At 31.8% G+C, this 20,471-nt stretch overlaps 1 protein-coding gene across 1 annotated transcript in view; it reads right to left on the bottom strand.

Annotated features, from left to right (window-relative positions):
• Positions 1 to 16,856, bottom strand: part of LOC129234497 (ribonuclease Z, mitochondrial-like) — a 69,919-nt gene extending 53,063 nt beyond the window's left edge. The window contains exons 1-5 of the mRNA XM_054868497.1: positions 16,475 to 16,856; positions 9,990 to 10,040; positions 9,806 to 9,876; positions 4,234 to 4,298; positions 2,633 to 2,687 (exon numbers count right to left, since the gene is read on the bottom strand). Coding sequence (XP_054724472.1) covers positions 2,633 to 2,687; positions 4,234 to 4,298; positions 9,806 to 9,876; positions 9,990 to 10,040; positions 16,475 to 16,770 — 538 coding nt within the window. The 5' untranslated portion in view covers positions 16,771 to 16,856. The remainder of the gene's footprint in view (positions 1 to 2,632; positions 2,688 to 4,233; positions 4,299 to 9,805; positions 9,877 to 9,989; positions 10,041 to 16,474) is intronic.
• Between the last annotated feature and the right edge of the window lie 3,615 nt (positions 16,857 to 20,471).

Genomic DNA, 20,471 nt, shown 5'->3' with positions numbered 1-20,471 from the left:
TCAAAAAATTACTTAAAAAAAATTACTTTTGGAATATACCCTGTATATATACATAGTGGAATACATACAGAAAAGTATTTTAGTTGAATATATATTTTTGAAATAAATACCGGGGTAAATACCCATTTTGGGTATTTACCTGGGTATATACCCAGGGTATTTACCCCTAAAAATAAATACCCGGGTATTTTACATCACTAGTTGTGCATCACAGTAGCATCTGAGCACAAACAAGCTTAGCACATATCAAAATCACTCAAATACCTTTCATAGAAAGATTTATAATAGTGTGACATTTGACAAGTATGTAACTGGCGCTGAAGAGGTAAGGTAACAAAACATCTTTTGACAAACAAAATCTTTTGAAATGTGCATGACTTTATGACAAAATTTCAGCAACAGTTTCATGGGACGTGCAATGGGGATTGGTGTTCCCAGGAATCTGAATATATAATATACATTATACATCTGAATACATAAAATACATATGTTTGTTCATAATTAAATGTTTTATGTGATTTTTAGCACTTTTTACCTCATAGAACCCCCAACCAATCGTGCCAGACAAATCTTTTTTGAGTAAGGAATTTAATTTTGAATAAGATGACTGAAAATTTTTTAAAGATAAACCAATTTTTGCCTTTTTATGAATTTTTGAAAAAACCTTTATTTTGTATTGTTTTCTAGGTATACTTTTTTTCTAAACTCATCCTTCAAAAAGTATAGTTGATTCCTTTCTGAAAATTAAGTATGTAATAGTGAAAACATTTCTCCCTCTTCAGAAAAAAAGTTTTCAAAAATATGAAATAGTGTTTTTTAAACAACTCTTTAAATGCAGAGCAACACATCATATCTTCACAAGCATCGGTGGTCGAAAAAAATTCTTCCTTCATTCTGCTGATGCGTATGCTACTGACCTCATAACCTGGTTTTTTATTCAATATTGAGGAATTAAATCTTAATCGCTACAATGCTTATCTCTTTTTTTTTTTTTGTTGTTGCTATTGCTAACAGTAGTGCTTGCTTTTTTCTTTACTTTTTTTTTTAAATTTAGAGATTTTATTCCTTTCTTTTTTCACCCCTCCATCCTCCCACTGGACGTTTTACTGTATCAGTTTTATGTTACGTTACACATTTGTGTGCATTTAATTCAATTAAAATAATGAAGGTTTTTTTTTTTTTTTTTGCAAATGCTATTTTTTGCACACTATGGGGAACAAGGCGAGAGCTTCTTTTGTGCTATTTAATTAAATGAATAAAGCACAGTTTTTTGAATGATCTTTGTTTAGATTAGGGAATGGGCAAGAAGGTTAAAATAATTAGAGACAGATAAAAAAAAATAGAAATCGTATAGGTAGATAGCCGTAGAAGGCGGCAATTTTGCCGTAAAAAGGTGAATGACACAAAATGCAACTTTAAACAGGTGTAGAAAGTATTTTATACAAATTAATATCGAAAAAGATAGATATAGATAAATTAATGATAATGCTTAATTTATTTAAACAGCTGCTGTAGGCGGCGAACCTGTCATAAAAGGGAAATGAAAAGTAAGTGAAACCGAAAGGCAAATGACTTAAAAAAGGCGAAAAAGCTGGTTGTCGCAAGCGGCTAAAATGTGTGCATGCATTTTAGTTTAAAAAAAAATCATTTAACATCGGGAGAGGGGGGGGTACCGTGTGGGTACCCCCTCTGCTAATATATATACATTTTTTATATAGTGAGAATATGTTTGTAGTCTGCTTTTTTGCAAAAGTTTTTAATAACATGAGAAAACTTTAAGATCTCTTTAACATATGATTAAGAACAAATAGAAGTAAAAATTTGATAAATTATTTCAGTATATTGAAAACTGAAAAATTGAATGAAAGTTACCCGGCACTGCCTAATAACTTTTGAGTGAATAACCCTATTTGAATTGAGTTGTTTTTGTGGTTGCAAGCTCTTGGCAAGGACACCTCTCTCTTATGCTTCAATTTTGATTAAAACAACTATTTGTTTAAACTTTAATATTAAAAAGAAAGGTAAACTACACAGTCTAAGGGGAAATTTGAATGCTTTATAAGTCTTTTCTAGCAGGTGAATTTTTTTGAACAAAGTTTGGCAGAAAAACTTTCGGCGTAGAGACTGCACAAAAAAGGATTTGTTGAATGTTTTTTACAATAAAAAACATTAAAAAAACCATTAGCACATAAGGGAGAAATGTTATCACCCAACCCAAAATTATGAATGATACAAATTAATTTTTACTCATAACTTTAAAACAATAACTGCAGACATCAACTCAAGATACTAATAAAATCTGAAAATATACAAAGTTTTATCACACAAAAGGTCAATAACACCCCCCTCCCTTCTCTGCAAGGTTCATTCATCTTTTTTTTTCTTTCAAAGCCATAATGAAAGTTTTGAGTGAGCAATGAGGATACATTTTTATACAAACACTATGGTTTGTGGAGAGCTAAGATAGCTAACACAAGACAAAACCTTATAGAATCATAAAATCCCAATGGAAAAAGTGCAAAGAAAAACAAATCATACAAGACAAAGAAACAGCACATGAGCTAATAAGATTCATATTTAGTTTAAGTTGTACAATTTCACAATAAATCAAATATATAATTGATGTTCTCACCTATTTTTATATCTTTAGCTAAAACAAATGACTGGGAATTTTCAAACAGCATATCCTATTGAGAAAGAACAAATGATCTTTGTTACAATGCATAAAATTAATCATTCATAAATGCAAGCAGTTTTTAACTTTAATCTGTTCACATGACTATATGTTTAAACTTCAAATTTTATTCTCAGATTGGACACTACTTTAAAAACATAAAAATAAGTAAATAAAGTGAATACAATAACAAATTTTTGCACCAATCAGTGTTTGAAATAAGCTGCAGTTAAGTGCATTTTATTTGATGCCCAGATTTTGAAAACTTAAAATGTTTTTGGCTCAAAACTTTAGACAACATTGAAAACCTTTTCTGACTCTCCAATTCATCCCAATCTGTAATTCACAAGAAGGGAAAGTGAGAAGCATTTTCTCAATTTTAACATTAAAAAAAATAATAATAATAACATCACCAGTAATAGACAGTCGTAAGCTTGGATTTAAATAATAATAGTTTTAGGCGGGTAACACTGGTGTTACTGCGACCCATGAATACGGTGCAACCATCTAGTGTTGTCAGAGGTAATTTTATAAGCCAGTTGGTATTTAGGAGGAAGTGGTGGAAGGTTATAAACAGCCACCACTAGGTCTGCCGGTGTTTCATGTTCATTTGAGTTTAATAAGGTTTTAGATCTAAAAATAAAGAACTTTTGCACATTTTGAAGAGAAAAGCGGAATTCTGTCTATTACCCATCCTACCCCTCTATCTCCTTTCCTCATCCTACTATTACTGGTTACCATCACAATTGTCGGTGTCTGTTACTGGGGGTCAGACCTTTTTTTTTTCGAAATTCAGCAAATAAAAATAGAATTAACTAAATCAGAGGACCCAGAAGCAGTTGAACATTAGATGAGATGTTGTTGAATGAGAGAAAAATAGCTTTAAAAGTCTAAATCCATTAAAGGGCTCAGAAAATTGAGTTAACCTGAGAGCAATGTCTTAAGCATGTCTGTTACTGGTGCCGTTACCCTAATAAGAATAATGAAAACAAATAAATAAATAATCTTGTGGTGCATGTGTATCGTTTTTTTTTTTAAATTCACTAAAAAATTTCATCATTAAATACACTGTTTACAGAAAATGTATTTTTGGTTTTATTTTGAGACTTGGAATCTAACACCAGGTGTTATTATAACTCCAGGTCCAGATGTAAAATTTTTTAGTTCAAGCATTGATTTCAGTTCATTAAAAGCATTGGTGCTTACATGAGGTGGGAAGGGGTCAATGTACAGACTGCACTATTGGTATTTTTCTCTTTTGGGGCATCTCTGGTATTGGGGGAGGGGGTGGCATTACTCGTGGGTTCAGCCCTTTTTATAGCACCTTCTAATTGTTATTAATATTATTTGGACTTTATTTAGGAAGTCAGTAGCATATAAAGCTTTCAAAATTAAAGCTTTATATTAATAATAATAATAAACATGCTATAAAAAATTCATTGTTCTCATTTTCAATTCAATCACTTCATTAATATAAAAACTTACAACCAAGAGTGAATTTAAACCTAATGACTTTGTGTATTAGATTTCAAATTTGAAAATGGGTTACGTATACATACAATGCCTGGTGGCCCATGTATATTTATTTCAGGCACTCCAATGTCCTGCACAGTTAAAGATAAACCTGAAAATAAAACTCTAATGATTTTTATGTGAACATTTACAGCATAAGTAATATATTTTTGGGAAAAATTATAATGTATGAAATTTATTTTTTAACTACCATCCTCATGAAAGAAAAAAATAAATTAAAATTACAATAGTTAAGAGCTTATTTCAGCCCTACACTTAGTGTATATATCTTGCAGGTATGTAATTCAAGATACCGAATTGCATCTTTTATCAGCACAAAAAAATATTATATATATATATATATATATATATATATATATATATATATATATATATATATATATAAATAAATGTCCTGAGATAACATATATATATATATATATATATATATATATATATATATATATATATATCAACACACAGCCAATACTTCTGAAGCCTCAGACTTGAAATTTGGCAGGCATGTTCACATGATTATGAAAGTATCCACTAAGAAAGTTTTTTTCGAAATATCAATTATTTTAGGAGAAATTAATTAAAACCCCTTAATTTCAGTGAAATTAAAACCTGTCATTGAAATTTAATTCCCTTATTTTTGGAGGCTTTCCTCCATTCAAATCATTATTCAGTACTTCATCTCAACTTTTGGTCGAAAGTGAATTTTTAAATTTGATACAGTTTTTGTTTCTCACGTGATTCTTCGAGGCTTTTCTCAAGTCAAATAATAATGTTTCTGTCTTTTGCTTTCATTTTTTCAAAACTAGAAGCAAAGTTTTTAAGAACATCATCACAGGCAGGCTTGGAGTTGATTACGAGAAAATGTAATCGATTACGATTATGATTACCAGCTCGAAAAATAGGAGATTACAATTATGATTACGATTATAATCCTCTGCCAAAACGTAATTACGATTACAGCAACGATTAGATTATGTCAAAAATGTAATCGATTACAATTACGATGTGCCGATTACGATTTTGATTACGATTACAGACTCGTGAGAGGAAAATACATGCACACATATACTATATTATTCTAATTATTATTTTGCGGCAACAATGTCATAGTTAAAAAATTATGATTTTTGATTGTGCTTTTAAATGCTACATAACTATTTTGACCATATATCCTGCACAGGTAATTAGGTGTCCCATATCCAAATGACTTGCCACATTATAATGCATTTTGTACATGATTTAAATTTTCATTATTATTTTTCATGCAACCAATACAGTTTCTAAAATTTATGTACTATATTTCCACATTCTATTCTCTACAATTTGCTATAATATTATTTAATTCAACCTATTTTTGAAAAAAAAAAAAAAAAAAAACCTATGTATTTAATTTTGCAAAACATGCATAGTATTAAAATATATTCAAATAGTATAAATAAATGATAGGAAAATAAATGTTCAAAATAAATACTGCAATCAAGACAATTTTTTATTGCATTTTAATAATACCAATGCTTTAAATGTATCATGTTTCATCCTCATTCTCTGTAAGGTATAAAACTTTCAGGCAATACTGAATAACCGCTCAACAGGTGCAGATGATGCACAAATTGACAAGTACTTGGGAGCAATTTTGCTCAGTAATGGGTATACATGAATATTGGATCCCCAGTATTATAGGGGATCAATATTATGCCCATTTGGTACGATAGTTTCATACGCATTTATTTCGCTTCCGATTTTCTCCTGTATTAAAGAATTATTATTTTTGTAAGTGCTGGCTGGTTTTTCTAAAAATGCGAACAATTTCCCTTTTTTTTTTTGCAGGCTGTTTTGGTGACACATCTTTTATGTCCTTATCTTCTGATTCAGTGCAAATGTTATGACAGTCTTTGTTAGACATTATTTCTTCCTCGATAATTTCTTTTATTTTATTTTTTGTGCTTGAATCGTACCAGTTGCATTTGAGCCTTGGGTCTAAAAATGAAGCCACTTGAAATGCTTCCGATTCTTCATAGTGACTCATTCTAGAAGAAGTTAGTGCTGACAACAGTTTTTTTACTGTCGTATTAGAGTATTGCAAATTTTTGGTCAGGAGGTCCTCAAGATAGTGCTTGAACACTCTTAAAGCAATATAATTGTAAAGCACTTTAAAAAGTAAAAATGAGTATAGTAAATTTTGCTATGATTTCCAGGCATTATTTTTTCCCCCACATGCATAAGCATTTTATAATGATATTTTTCAAAAGCAAATGTTTTTACAAAGGTTAAAACAAATGTTTTTAAATTCTTTAAATGCAAACTTTTTTCTCTTATATACCTATTAAAAAGTATCAGCATTGAAATATAAAGCATAAATTTAAGATTAAATTAGATGTGAAAATATTTTGAAAAATCACTTACCAGAGTGATTTTTCAATCACTCTGGTCAATCATCACAAAAAAGTCAAAGAACCGCTAAGATAGTGAGTGTGAATGAGCACTGAAGTGCAAATCCAAATTCGCTCTTCTTTTGACAAAATTCCTCCTCTTCCGCCAATGAAAGTAAAAAAAAAAAACCCACCAAAGGCATAAAACTTTTTTTTTAGAACTTTGTCGAAACGAAAACATGTGCTTGTACGGCACTGTTGATATTGTTCTCTTTCCGAGGCGGTAGCTCCACTTGTTTGTCTGTGATTCACAGATGAAAAGGAAAATTGATGACCAATCCAACTTGGGGACGCGTTCCTGTCAATGACACCTACAGGGTACAAAACCCACTAAGATGCGGCATGTTTATGACCCTTCGCCAACGAGCCCTTTTAACAGCAGGGCCTAAAGGCTCTGCTCTCTAGTCCTTTGTACGTTTCTGTTGAAGTCTTATCTTTTCCTCAGTCCAGATCCCATCGTCTGCATAGCATTGTAGAAACGCAACTTGAAAGTTTTCACTTTCAGCAAGTTGGGATTACACGATTACGGAACAAAATTACGATTATCTAAACTTAGATTACAATTACGATTATGCAAGAAACACTTGATTAAAATTACGATTACGAGATTACGAGTCTCCCATTTATAGATTATGATTATGATTACAATTACACAAAAATGTAATCGATTACGCAGATTACGATTACGTAATCGGCGATTACTCCAAGCCTGATCACAGGTGAACTATTCTTTTGAATTTAGAAGTGTGCAGTTTCCTGTAAAAGTTTGCTTTGCAATAACCGTTAATAAGTCAGAAGGACAGACATTAAAAGTAGCAGGGATCTATTTTGGAGAAGACTTTTTTTTCACACGGCCGATTTTATGTAGCTTACTCCAACATCAGTTCATCAAGCAGCTTAATAGTTTTAGCACCAGGAAAAAAAAAACTAAAAATGTTGTATACAAAGAAGTTCTTGCTTAAACATAGGTATAACAATAAAATGTGGATGGCTTGTGTTTGCAAAGATAATCAATACTTTAAAAAAATCGTTAATAACAGTTGAAGATCGGTTAAGGACAAGGGCATATATATATGGAGTCCAGAGTCCCGGGATCCTCTCAAAATTGCAAAAAATTATAGGTAATAAGTAATTATTATAGGGGATTTTCGAAACTAGGTGCACCAAGCACTGTGAACCCCTGCTAATTCCATTACCCGAGCAATGCCGGGTGCGGGAATGCTAATATATATATATATATATATATATATATATATATATATATATATATATATATATATATATATATATATATATATATATATATATATATATATATATATATACATACACAGTAGTACCTCCTTCAAGGGACAGCCACAAAGAAAAATTACAAAAAGCTTATGCATAAATTTCATCAAATTAAATTATATCGATTAGGAATATCGAATTCACAGGAATTCAAGGTTCCTTTTTTTTTTTTCAAAAATTAACTAATAAAAGTTTGTCTTGAGATCAACAGGCAAGTAAACAAATAAGTATTCTAAAATTCTTGCTGAGGCCTACATTCATGCTTTTCCTCTCATCATTTCTTTTCAAATGTGCTAAGCCTGAACAGAAAAGTGTGCCGCCCATGAAAAGTTTTGTACAGAAAACTTGAAATATGATCACTGTTTTTTTTGCATTTCAAATTACATGACATCAAAAAAATCCATGTGACACAATAACTCAAAATCGTAATTCATGAAAATCAGTTACAAAACTTTGATACCACAAAATTTGTGATACAATTTTAATTTTTTTTTTTTTAGTTTGAATAATTCTGAATTTTAGAAATATTTTCAATAATTAATCTTAAAATATCATTAGTTTACATTTATTATGAAATTATACTAAGTTTACACAACATGCGTGAATTCATCTACCTCCGAAGAAGGGACACCTCTGCTTAAGGGACAGATTGTCCAGTCCCCTTAGTGTTCCTTATTGAGGGGTTCTACTGTATATATTTTTTTTACAATGGTTTAAACTACTGTTTCTCAAAAAATGAGATATGTTTCCTATACACTACAACCTTTGCTCTCAAAATCTACAATTTATTTACATGAATAGAGCAAAAATATTAACTAATGCATAAGCAAGTTACAAGAGGTTGACTTTGGATGTCCCGCAAGTGATGCATGCAAATAAATTAAATTTTAAATTGTTTAATAAAAATATACCGTATTACCCCGCATTATCTGGCATGCGGGAAAAAAGCAAGGTTGACCAGCATGCCAGGAAATTCAAATTTTCTGGCATGCCAGATAATTTGAGGTTTATTTTGCAGCAAAGCAAAAGTAAATTTCCCCATTCAGTTCCGATCAGAAAGCAAACCACTGTAAGGAAAATAAATAAATAAATACCGAAAGTAACCTTCTTCCAAAAAAAAAAAAAAAGTGTATTGCACATAATATGTGCTTGCTATTTAAGGTAGGTCATTATTAATGGATTTAACTACATGCCAATAAAATAATCAATTCAGTAACAATCATCGTTACTGCGATTTGTTCAATTTTTTTTTAAATAAACTATTTTAGGTTCCTTTTAAAGAGGTAAGTTTAATTTTTGTTTATTGAATAGCTATGATAAATTCTTTAGCACTGGTTCAGGAGCAGTAACTTATTACTTAAATGTTTCCTTACTTAGTTTTAATTTAAATTTTATAAAATTATTTGTTATTAAACAATACTTTTCTTGTTAAAATAACAAACGACATTGTTAATAAATATTTTTACAAAATTAAACTTTTTGTTAATACTAATAAGATATGAAAAGAACTTATATTCATTTTTAAGCTAAAACCTATATTTTTTATAGGTAGTATTAATTTTTTTCTTAACCTCGATTTTTCCGGCATGCAGGAAAGGACCAGGCAAGTGTTATTGAAAATCTGGTGGCCCCCTAATTTTGCGGCATGTCGGATAACGCGGGATCATACGGTAACTATGTCAGGAGTATCTTTGTATCAAAGGCAGATTAAAAAATCTGTTTACCCCAGTTCAATTAAAATATTAAGAGATGAAACAAAATTTTAATGAAATTTAAGCATCTTTTTGGGCTGCACGTGATGGTGGAATGACCTCAGATTAAAGTTGAGGTCTGCTAATGAACTACAAGACAAGCATAAATAATGTCACATTTGCCCACTTACCTAATAACCCTCCAAAATTGTCCCAACTTTTATAAGTAAAGAACAAATGGTCCAACTTTGATAATTTCAATCTACAGTAAAGATACAAACAAAGTAAACATTCAGATTTTACAATCAGTAAAGACAAACCATTTCAGTTGAAAGTAAATTTGAAGAATCTTTAACAGTTGTTATATTCACCCACCTGTATTCATGGGATAATCTTTGTGTTCCTTCACCACAGTTAAAGAGGTATCTGAAATATGCAAAAAACAATTTAAAAAAATCTGCGATGAAAATGATAATTATTACCAAACTAATAAATGAGAGCTGAATTTTAAAGATAATATATTATGACAGGGAAACTTCAAATCCCTCAGTGTTTGTTTACAATTCTGCCACAGCCTGCTCAGCCCCAGTTGGGTCATTCCATGTCAACTCACACACCTAAAAAGTGAGTGCTCACAGATTATAACAATATTATGCAGGTACACACCCATTTACTAAGTGGTATGAAAAAAACAAATTTTGACCCTCTAGCTGTTGTAGTTTTTCAGATATAAGGGGTCAAAATTTTAACGTTTTGTTCCACTAGCTCATACTTGCCTGACCAAAACTCTGGAATAAATAAAGCTAAAAACTTGAACTTTATATATTTTGAAAGTTTACATTAAGAGCTTATAAAATGACATATTACATGATACAAAAATTCAATTTCTCATTCTGAAGGTCATTTGCATTGACCTTAAGTACGTCCAAAAGTTACAATTTTAAAAATCTGAAAAAAATATATTTTGTATAAACTGTTATTTTCTTTATTTGTGCCCAATTTCATTTTGGGACAACACTGAAGTCATGCATAATTTAACACTTTTTCATTTTGAAGGTCATTTGAATTGACCTTTGACCTGGAGTATTTCCAAAAATTATAAATTTAAAAATCTGAAAAATTATATTTTGTATACAGTTATTTTCATTATTTGTGCCAAGTTTCATGTTGTGATAACACTGGAGTCACGCATAATTTAACAATTTTTCATTTTGAAGGACATTTGAATTACCTTTGATCTTGAGTATTTCCAAAAGTTATAATTTTAAATATCTGAAAAAAAAAAAATATTTTGTATGAACTGTTATTTTCTTTATTTGAGCCATATTTCATTTTGGGACAACAATGGGATCATGTATAATTTAAACTCTAATATTACTCAAAGTGGCCAAAAATCAATTGCCATCAATTGAAAGTCAAATATGTGTGCCCAAATGTATCATAATTATGCTGATAATACAACATTAGAAAAATGAAAAATTCATTCAACGTGATGTACAATTAGTACACTACATAAAATAATTATACAAGTTATCCATGCAGTCAAACTTGACTTAACAGTTATATACTTCTTCTTGCCAATGCTTTGCTAGGTTGCTTTCTGCTTCTAACTGCAATTTTATATCTCCTTCCAGTTTCTGCACTTGAGTAAAAACTGGTCTCAAGTCTTCATGCACAATGTTATGGCAGATGAAAAGGATTACAACTAGGTGCGCCCCAAGAAAGGTCATGGGAGATCAATATAAGCTTCCAAAAATGTCCTTATTCAACAAATTTTATCTGATGCTTCAGCAAAATTAACATCATTAGGCAAAATTTGGAGTTCTTTCTGGCAAAATTATGATCATTCGGCAAAATTTAAAGTTTTATTCAACAAATTAAGAATTTCAGACCTCCTAAAAATTAAAAGTTTCAGTCGCCTTTGCTTACAACAGGGGGTAAAACTGTTTGGAGGGACAAAAATACTGACTTTACTGACCAAAAATTTAGAAAATACTGACGAATACCGACTAAATACTGATCGCATTTTGGTTTTGTGCATCATAACAGTATTTTATATTGAATAGAGTTCTTTTTCGTTTAAATGCAGTATGAATTCAGTTCTTTATGTGGAAAACGTTGACATATACTTAAGAAATAGTTTAAAGCTTTATGATAGTTTTATGTAAAGATAGTTTTATGCATATCAAAAAGTCGTATACATAGCCTTTTTCACAACACGAAATTTCGTCTTACGCGAGGGGTTTTGGAACGCATCCCTCTCGTAAGTCGAGACCACACTGTACTCTGCTTTTTTCCATTGATTTTAATGGAGGAAATGAATGTGCTTGTGTTCTGGGAGGGGTTTTAACCCCAAACCTCTCCCGTGGCTGCGCCACTGTAATGATGAGCGCTTGAGGCAGAGAAAAAAACTAAAAAGCCTAAATAGAAGTCTGACAACTTTTTAGTAAAACTGAGAACAAGCATATCATGTTCAGAAGACTTTTAATTGTAAATAAGAAACATTGGGTTGAAACAGAATTCAAATGTATCACAATCAACACAATTAAAGCTACGAGATATGTAAAAGAAGTATAAACATATATTTCGTCTTTTTTGAGAAAAGTACAAAAAAAAAATATGTCATTTACTTCTTTCTTTGTTACATTTGGGACAAAAATTGGGAAAAAAAATCAATTTGATGAACAAATTTTTTTAAGAAATCACCCCTTATTTACCACGTACTGCATGTCAATGCTGTTAAATCTACAAAAAACTATTTCAATTAACCCTTTATCTACTGACGGTATATTAAATAAAATTAAATCTAAAAAAAATCTTTGACATACTCCTACTCTTTGTAAAGGATTTAAATCAGCATTAACATTAAAACATTTTATGTTTCTCAAAAATACCTGCAAAATAGCCAAACCAGGCTGGCAAAATTAGGTTGCAGTATTGGCAATGTCTCATTTTTTTAACATTTTATAAAGTTATAAGGAAAACAGGAAAAATATCACTGCCAATATTTTTCTTAAAATGAATTCTTCGGCAAATTTGCAAAAACCTACCGACTTGACTAAATTTTGAAAAAACTGACAAAGATGAAGAATACTGACTTGTACTGACCAGTTTTACGCCCTGTTACAACAGGCTAAAACTGCAATGCAATCACATGTTTAAGTAAAGAAAGTTCAAAAAGAACTTCATTACTTGTAGCATTCTATTAGGACTTTATAAACAAGAAGCGGTTAGTTAAATCAACTTTTCAAAACAGTTGCTTGTTAACTTGTTGACTGAGGTATTCCATTATCTTCACACGAGGCAACTTCGTAGATTCAATTTTTCTTCTCAAAATACCCCAGTGCTTTTAAAACTGAACCGAGTGAACTCAACAAATTTACTCGTGTGTAGAGCAAATACTTGGCAATGTCCAGAGGAATTGAATGAACTAAAAAGTTGATTAACTCATCTGGATGAAAACCTTTGTTGTTTTTGTCTTGTGCCAGAAAGGCTGGAAATTTGGGGTGCGCTGCTTAACTTTTCCAACTGTACCGTAATTTGGTGTGAAGTCCGACTTCCACAATACACACACAGGGGCGGATCTAGGGGGGGGGGCCATGGGGGCCATGGCCCCTCCCAAAACCTTGTGATTGTAGGAATTGTTTTAAGAAAAAAAAAGAAAAAAATATTATGAGAAGATAACAAAATTTAACACTTGTATTTTGCTGAAAAAGAAGTTTAGGTCTTAATTGGGAGAAAAATTATATCCCTATCCTCAAAACAAAACTTTTTTTTTCCAAAATTTTTCTCCATCTTTTACATCAATTTCTTGATTCCAACTACAGACACTTAGACGATCTCTAAATGCTGCGGTTCTCAGAGTATACCTTTTGTTCACAAGACCAAAGAGAGCCTAAATTTTCGTTTTTATGGCTTTAATTTCGAAACTAGGAGGAGAACCCCCTTTTCCCATGTCCTTTTACGAATGCCTTGATATGTAGCAAAAAACTGCATTTTAAGTCTTTTATTTGGAAAAAGTGTCAACGGAAACTAGCTTATCCAGTCCTTATCACTTAACTTGCTTAAAAGCAACTTAAATGAATTTTTTTTGGACTTCAATTACAAACGAGTTTTGATAGGACCTCTTCCTTCCCTAGTTTATATCGTGATGCTAGCTTTAAAAGGAGGTTTTTCGGAGGAACTCACGAATCTTCCATCCCTTTCTAAAATATGTATAAATATAGTTAAAAATCGAATTTTTAGAGCCTCAAAGGCAAAATATTTCCAGGAAGGAAGGATTCTAAGCACCTTCACACGTCCTGTAATGTAAGCAAACATTACCTAAAGGTACATTTTTAGGCTGGACAGCTGAAGAGCTAGAAGAGCACCCCTCCTCTTCTAACTTCTCAATGTATACTGACAGAATATTTTGGTTTCTAAGCTTTATTTTCAAAAAGTATTTTGGGTCCTGGCCTTTCTCCGTACATCATCAAAAATAGACAAAATGCGTTTTAAGTTTCCTAATTTTTAAAAATTACTCGAAAATTTAAATTTTGAAACATTTTCGAGGGAGATTCCTAAACCCACCCCCTCACCTAATAATGTCTCGATACCCCGAAAATTGAGTTTTTAAAACTTCATTTTAATAAAATTTCTGGGGAGTTATCAGGGCCCAATTTCCCAATAGGCAGAGTAGGCAGCTGCCTAGGGTGGCAAACTTTTCAGGGGCGGCAAATTTGCTATTATAATACACATTTTTTGAATTAAATTGTTATTCTTGAACGTAAAATATTAACATTCTTTCATTTTCCAGAGACCATTTTTTCTGGTAATTTAGTAATGATTACTTTCACACATCTTATGAAATTCAAATGTTTTTCAATCATGGTATTTGTCGAATCGTCAGCAAAATTTGCCGAATAAATAATTTTGTGGGAGATCACTGTAATCGGGGCGCCTCAGAATGTGAAACGCCATCATTTCTTCATAAGTTTGAGAGTTTGAATCTGGGGAACACTTTTTTACGTTTTTTTAAGTCAAGGATATTTTGCTTCTTTTAGGGGGGGGGGGGGCAGATTTCAAATTTGCCTAGGGGCGGCATGGAACTAAATTCAGTCCTGGGGAGTTTGTTCAAAAATTTCGGATGGCCCCTCCCAAAACAATCGGCTGGATCCGCCACTGTACACACATGCCATAGGAACCCGTTCTTGTAAGTCAATCTGCAGACAATATTTTAAAAAGAGCAAATATAATTTTAAAATTGTCATACATTTCTAATTTATCATCTGCAAAATGTTGCTATATCATTATTTTTCAATTTAACGTCAAACATCCGTTACATGAAACATTAAATTATAGCCTATCCCCTAATTGTCCCAACATAAAACTTGGCGCAAATAAAGAACACAATAGTGTGTACAATATATATATATTTTAGATTTTTAAAATAATAACTTTAGGAAATATTCAAGGTCAAAGGTAATTTTGAATGACCTTTAAAATTTAAGATTGCATTTTTGTATCATGTAATATATCATCTTAAAGCATGTTTTAAGAGCTTTAAACTGGTATCAAGTTTTTTGCATGTAGTGCAATTAGATCAGAAGTTATGTGTGTTCAAAAGCTACTCCTTCTACCAAAATTTGATTTTTTGTAATGATCAAAAAGAAGAATCATTACAAAAATAATCAAATACAAAAATAATTAAAGAATAAATCAAAGAATATTCAAACTAAAAATTTAAAAATTTGGGTTTTTACTTTTATTACCAAACACTATCTCTGTAAAATTTTTTAGAAAAATTGGAAGGGGTCAGCTTGAAAAGCTTACTTCTTTGATCGATTTGATATGGAATAACCCAGTTATAAGGAGGAAACTTATAAGCTTATAACCTAAGAATTTACCCTCACTTTACAAGTTGAGCCGTACTATGATGTTACATGCAGGGCGGTTCGTGGTGACCTGATTGGTAAGGCATCGGACTTGTACCAAAGGGTCTTGGGTTCAATCCTGGCAGGATAAAAGATCCATCGTCTTCATTAATGGTGACTGGGGGGACGTTAAATATGCTTGTGGTCACAAAGTCCTCCAAGTGAATCAATCCCTCTGGGGGTGCTAGACCAAGGATTGCTTGGTTTCTGGTCTGGTTCAAAAAATCAGAGCTGTCTTCAGGGTCCCATCCAACTAGTTGAGCCACAAATAGTGGTAGGTACGGGGGACTTTAGGGTGAAAAAGAGCAGGGTGGTTCTGTGGCTCTACCCAAAAACTATTTCAAAATTGAAATCCAATAAATTAATTTTAGCCACTAGCTTAAATTCAGCTCTAATGAAAAAACAGCTGTCTCCAGCTTGGTTATGACTGTTTTAGACTGTTGAGACAAAAACAAGGGTGAAACTGCAGTGTCTGGATGTCAAAACCAGTAAGCCAGTGGTTGCTTGTAATTCTGTCTTAGGCCAGGCTATGGAGCAAGAAACGGACAGCAAATAAGATTCCACAGAACATGTTTTCACAAAAAATCTGCATAGCAAAATGTCCCTCAATTTAGAAAAAGTTACACTAAATAGGTAATCATATTTATTCATAATCACCAATTTGTTTTCTGAAAATTTGGCAAATCCAAAAATAAGGTTCTCAATGTTTCAGTTCTTTAAAAGCGATGCAAAACTTTGGGTTACAGGCATTTATAAAAAACAACACAATTGTCACTAACAGCACAATGTGCTACATTGTACTTCAAAACATAAGAAAAAAAAAGAACCTGAAACTTCAACAAAGTTTTCTGGGCTCAACAACAATCAGTATTAAAATGCACTAAGTTATTAAATGAGCACAAAAACACTTTGAGCATTTTCGGAATAGTTCATAATCAAAAGTATTACCTCCCTTGATCGGTGACTAAAAACACAGCTCTGCATGATGAGGAAGCTCCATTTCCAAGCACACACAAATACATTTCGCTAGGAGGAATGGGAGGTTTTCCGACTAAAGCATTTTTTGCTTTCACCCTGATTTCTCTTAATTCGTCTGGGATCGTTCTCGTTTTTGGCATGATTTTGTTGTTTATTATGCGAAGCTTCTTCCAATGATGTAATGTTGCATACTCATTGTGACATTTCAGTTTTTTAAAAGCAGTGCAGAAGAACAAAACTTTAGAATTGTATGTTTTAAATAACATTAATTTTGAATATATGTTTTAAAAAAAATATCAAAGGGATAAATGTGCTTCAATATGTCTTAAGACGAAATAATCCGAAATCGCAAAAGCACATTTTTGAGGTAAAGAGTTGAGGTGTTTCAAAACAAACAGGAATTAACTTTTTACATGGTTACAGTTAATAAAGTAACAGGTTGCCGTTCAAGTTGCCGTCAACGAAAAAAAAATAATAATTTGAAAATGGGGTTTATTCATGTGACGTCATACTCACGGATCACGTGTTTTCTATTAATATAGGCCTAATAGATACATTTTTCAGGGCACAGTTCTTTCTACCCAGCGTCCCTCGCATTGCTAGCACATCGATTCAGTCGGTTCAGAGGAGCTGCACGTGGCGTTGCATTTTTTAGGCTTCGTTAAGTTGGTTGCTTATTAGTTATTAGTGTGGAATAGCAATGTTTTAGGAATAACTTATGAATGACTGATATTTGCATTTGTTTATTAATATAGTACTAAACAAGTCATATCGCAGACGATGTGCGATCAATGTTAGAAATGGCAGAAAATGACTTTTTTCGTCCCTAGACTTTGGAACAAAGGACATGAAGCCCAGAATTTCGTATTATCACTTCAATCTCACGAGTAAGATTAATTTTATTCAATGGTTATTTATGTTATTCTTTAAGATAAATTCATATGTTTTGTCCATGGGATATTTTCAATGCTGACATCCATATGAAAATGTACTTTCTTGTAATTATTTATTTACTAGCTGCGTTGCATAGGCGGATTTACAGGGGGGGGGGGGGGGTGCGCCGCATCCCCAACAATTTTGGTTCGATTTTCAAAGAAAATTGAAATGAAATATATTTTATCAGAAGAAAATATATATTTCTCCTCAGGAATTTTGTAAAACAACTTATATTTTTCTACAGCTAAATGCAAGTTAATTTACTTGAAAGCAAACCCAAAAATACAATAATAGGCAGCTTATTGTGTGACCCGGTCGTCATACATCGCCAGTGTGAGAGAATTGTGCTATCCGAATTAAAAAGTATTTCTCCATTAAAAAAAGAAAGATGATAAATTAATTACATAAATCAAATAAAAACATTCCTTTAATTATTTTCAGTACTGCATTATATAATAATTTTATACTCTGACATTTGGTATTTATTGGTATAACATTACAATTTTCTTTTTCTTTGAAACAACCATGGCTAATAAAGACAAAAAATGTGGCTATTGTGATGTACTTCCTCAAAAACAATATAAAGTTCTTACACATCATTCCAGCAAACAATACAATAAAATCACTCTGAAATCAACTAAAAACCAACATTTCCACTGTAAAATTTCAAAATTTTCTGAAGGGGGCGAGTTCCACAACTAAAATTATTTGCTTTTATTGTCTTTAATATGAATAATAGTGTCCAAAATAGTTACCAGATACAGAAAATAATTTCTAAAATAGTCTCCTATTAAAAATTAAAAAAAGCATTTATATCATTTTAATGCCATGAAGTGGGACATTCGTGATTTAACTTTTCTCCTAACAACCTTTAAAAAGGAAAACTTCAAAAAATATTTTTCAAATATTAGCCCAACCCTGAATAAATACACTAGAGAAACCAGCACTGACACATTCTAGTATATTTTTCTCACTGTCTGACTGTTAATATTAAAGACAACAGTAAAAGACTGACTGTATAAAAAGAGCTCGAAGCGTCACATTCATATTTCCGATCGAAAGAAAATTAGCTATCGTTAAAAAATGAATGTATAGTACAAATAAAAGAAATTAAGAACTAAAAAACAGTTTTAAAAAAAAGAAGTAGTTGAGAAACAGAAATCGCGATTGCAAAAACTAATCCTTTACAAAAATCGCACTCACAAAAACGGTACCGTTACGAAAATTGCGATCTTTTACGATCGCGACGAAACTTAACGAAACTTTTTTTATACAAAAATATAAATTTCACATTTTTTCTAGTTGTGAATGTTTTATTCCTTTCATTTTCCCACTTTTTAAAACGATTGTTTTCAAAAATTAAACTCGGTAAAACTTTTCCTTTTTTTCCTTGGTAACTAGGGGGTAAACTTAAAAGCAATTTTTTAATTTTTTTTTACAAATTTTTTCTCCTAGGAGAAAAAAAAACTAGCGTTTTTACGAATTTCAGTTACACTTACTAAAATAGTCGCTGTATTTTCCCCAGCAGCACAGCAGTATCGGCCAATGTCATAACCACGGTGTTTGGTAGATTGGCCAATATCGGGTAAAGTTGGGTCGGCCAGCGTAAAACGGCTAACTTTTTTACAGTATTGGGCAATACTCGTTGCCAGTATTGGCCAATACTGGCAAATCAAAATTGGCTAATGTTGGCCGGTAATTTTTCCCCAGTATTGGCAGATACTCGGAGCGAGTTTTGGCCAATATCGGTTAAAGTTGGGTTGGCCAGCGTCGAACGGCTGACTTTTTAACAATATTGGGCAATACTTGATGCCAGCATTGGCCAGTACCGGCCGAACTAAATTGGCCAATACCGGGTAGCAATCTCTATTGCAGCATTGGCCGATACTCGACCCAGTATTGGCCAATGGGGCCAGGTGACACTGGCCGATCATATATGTAGCTATTAGCCAGTGTTGGGCAATACTGCTAAAACAGAATTCAGTCTTTAAAAAAAATCGGCATACAGACTTCCATCCTTCCAGTTTTAGGGTTTTGTTTTACCTCTTTTAATTGAAGGATGAAAATCTGTGTGACGATTTTTTTTTCTTCAAAAAACGGAATTCGTCTTTACTGAGAAGTGGCACCCATAGCTATGAAGCTTTGACACTGCACTAGAGGTATAAAACCCAGAACTGTGCGTTTGTGTTTTATTCCTAGCGCACTGGTCAAAGGTCCCTCGACCTTTCTGTCTTAAAACGATATAATTTACAACTACAATAACTAGACTAGAGGAAAATTGACGGTTTATCATTTATTTTATAATTAGATTACTGACAGTAATATCTTTCATTTTTTATGATTTTTAATGAGCAGCAAATTACTTTTTTTACGCCAAATGATAAGATTGTGGGAAATTAAGATTCATTATTGTTAAGAGTAAGGATCAGATTTAAGCATGATAGTTCTTCCCACTGACAGTATTTCCATCATAAATGTTTTTGTTCCCTCATTCGTTCATATAAATGATATAATCAAAATCCTTATTTTTTTCTTAAATTAATATTTTGGAACAATTTATATATTTACAAGTTCATTGGGAAAATTTTTTTTATTCATTTTTTTTTACATATTATCAGCTAGGTAACATGTAAAAAACATACATATTATTTATAACATAAATATGTTTCATTAAAACATACATATACATTGTGTTTACATATTATCAGCTTTTTTGTCTTCGTTTCGACCATTCAGTGTCCTTTATTTGATACTGTGAGACCGATGATCCCAATCTACAGCTCCAGCAGGTATCTGCCGATTCTGCAGCTGATAGCATTTGTATTCGCAGCATCCTACTTAATTTTTACACTTGCTAAAGAGAGAGAGAAAAAAACAGTCACTTAAAATATATTTACACCTTTTTTTTAACTCTGCAATGTGCAAAGCAAACACATAGTAAGGATTACTACTTATAACCAACATGTAAATTGTAAACTACATACAATGGACTCTTGTTTTTTGCAGGGGTTACATTCCACACAAACGTAAA

This window comes from Uloborus diversus, chromosome 1 (assembly GCF_026930045.1).
Source record: "Uloborus diversus isolate 005 chromosome 1, Udiv.v.3.1, whole genome shotgun sequence".
NCBI classification, from domain to species: Eukaryota; Metazoa; Arthropoda; class Arachnida; order Araneae; family Uloboridae; genus Uloborus; species Uloborus diversus.
This window is presented reverse-complemented; position numbering and strand designations above follow the sequence as displayed.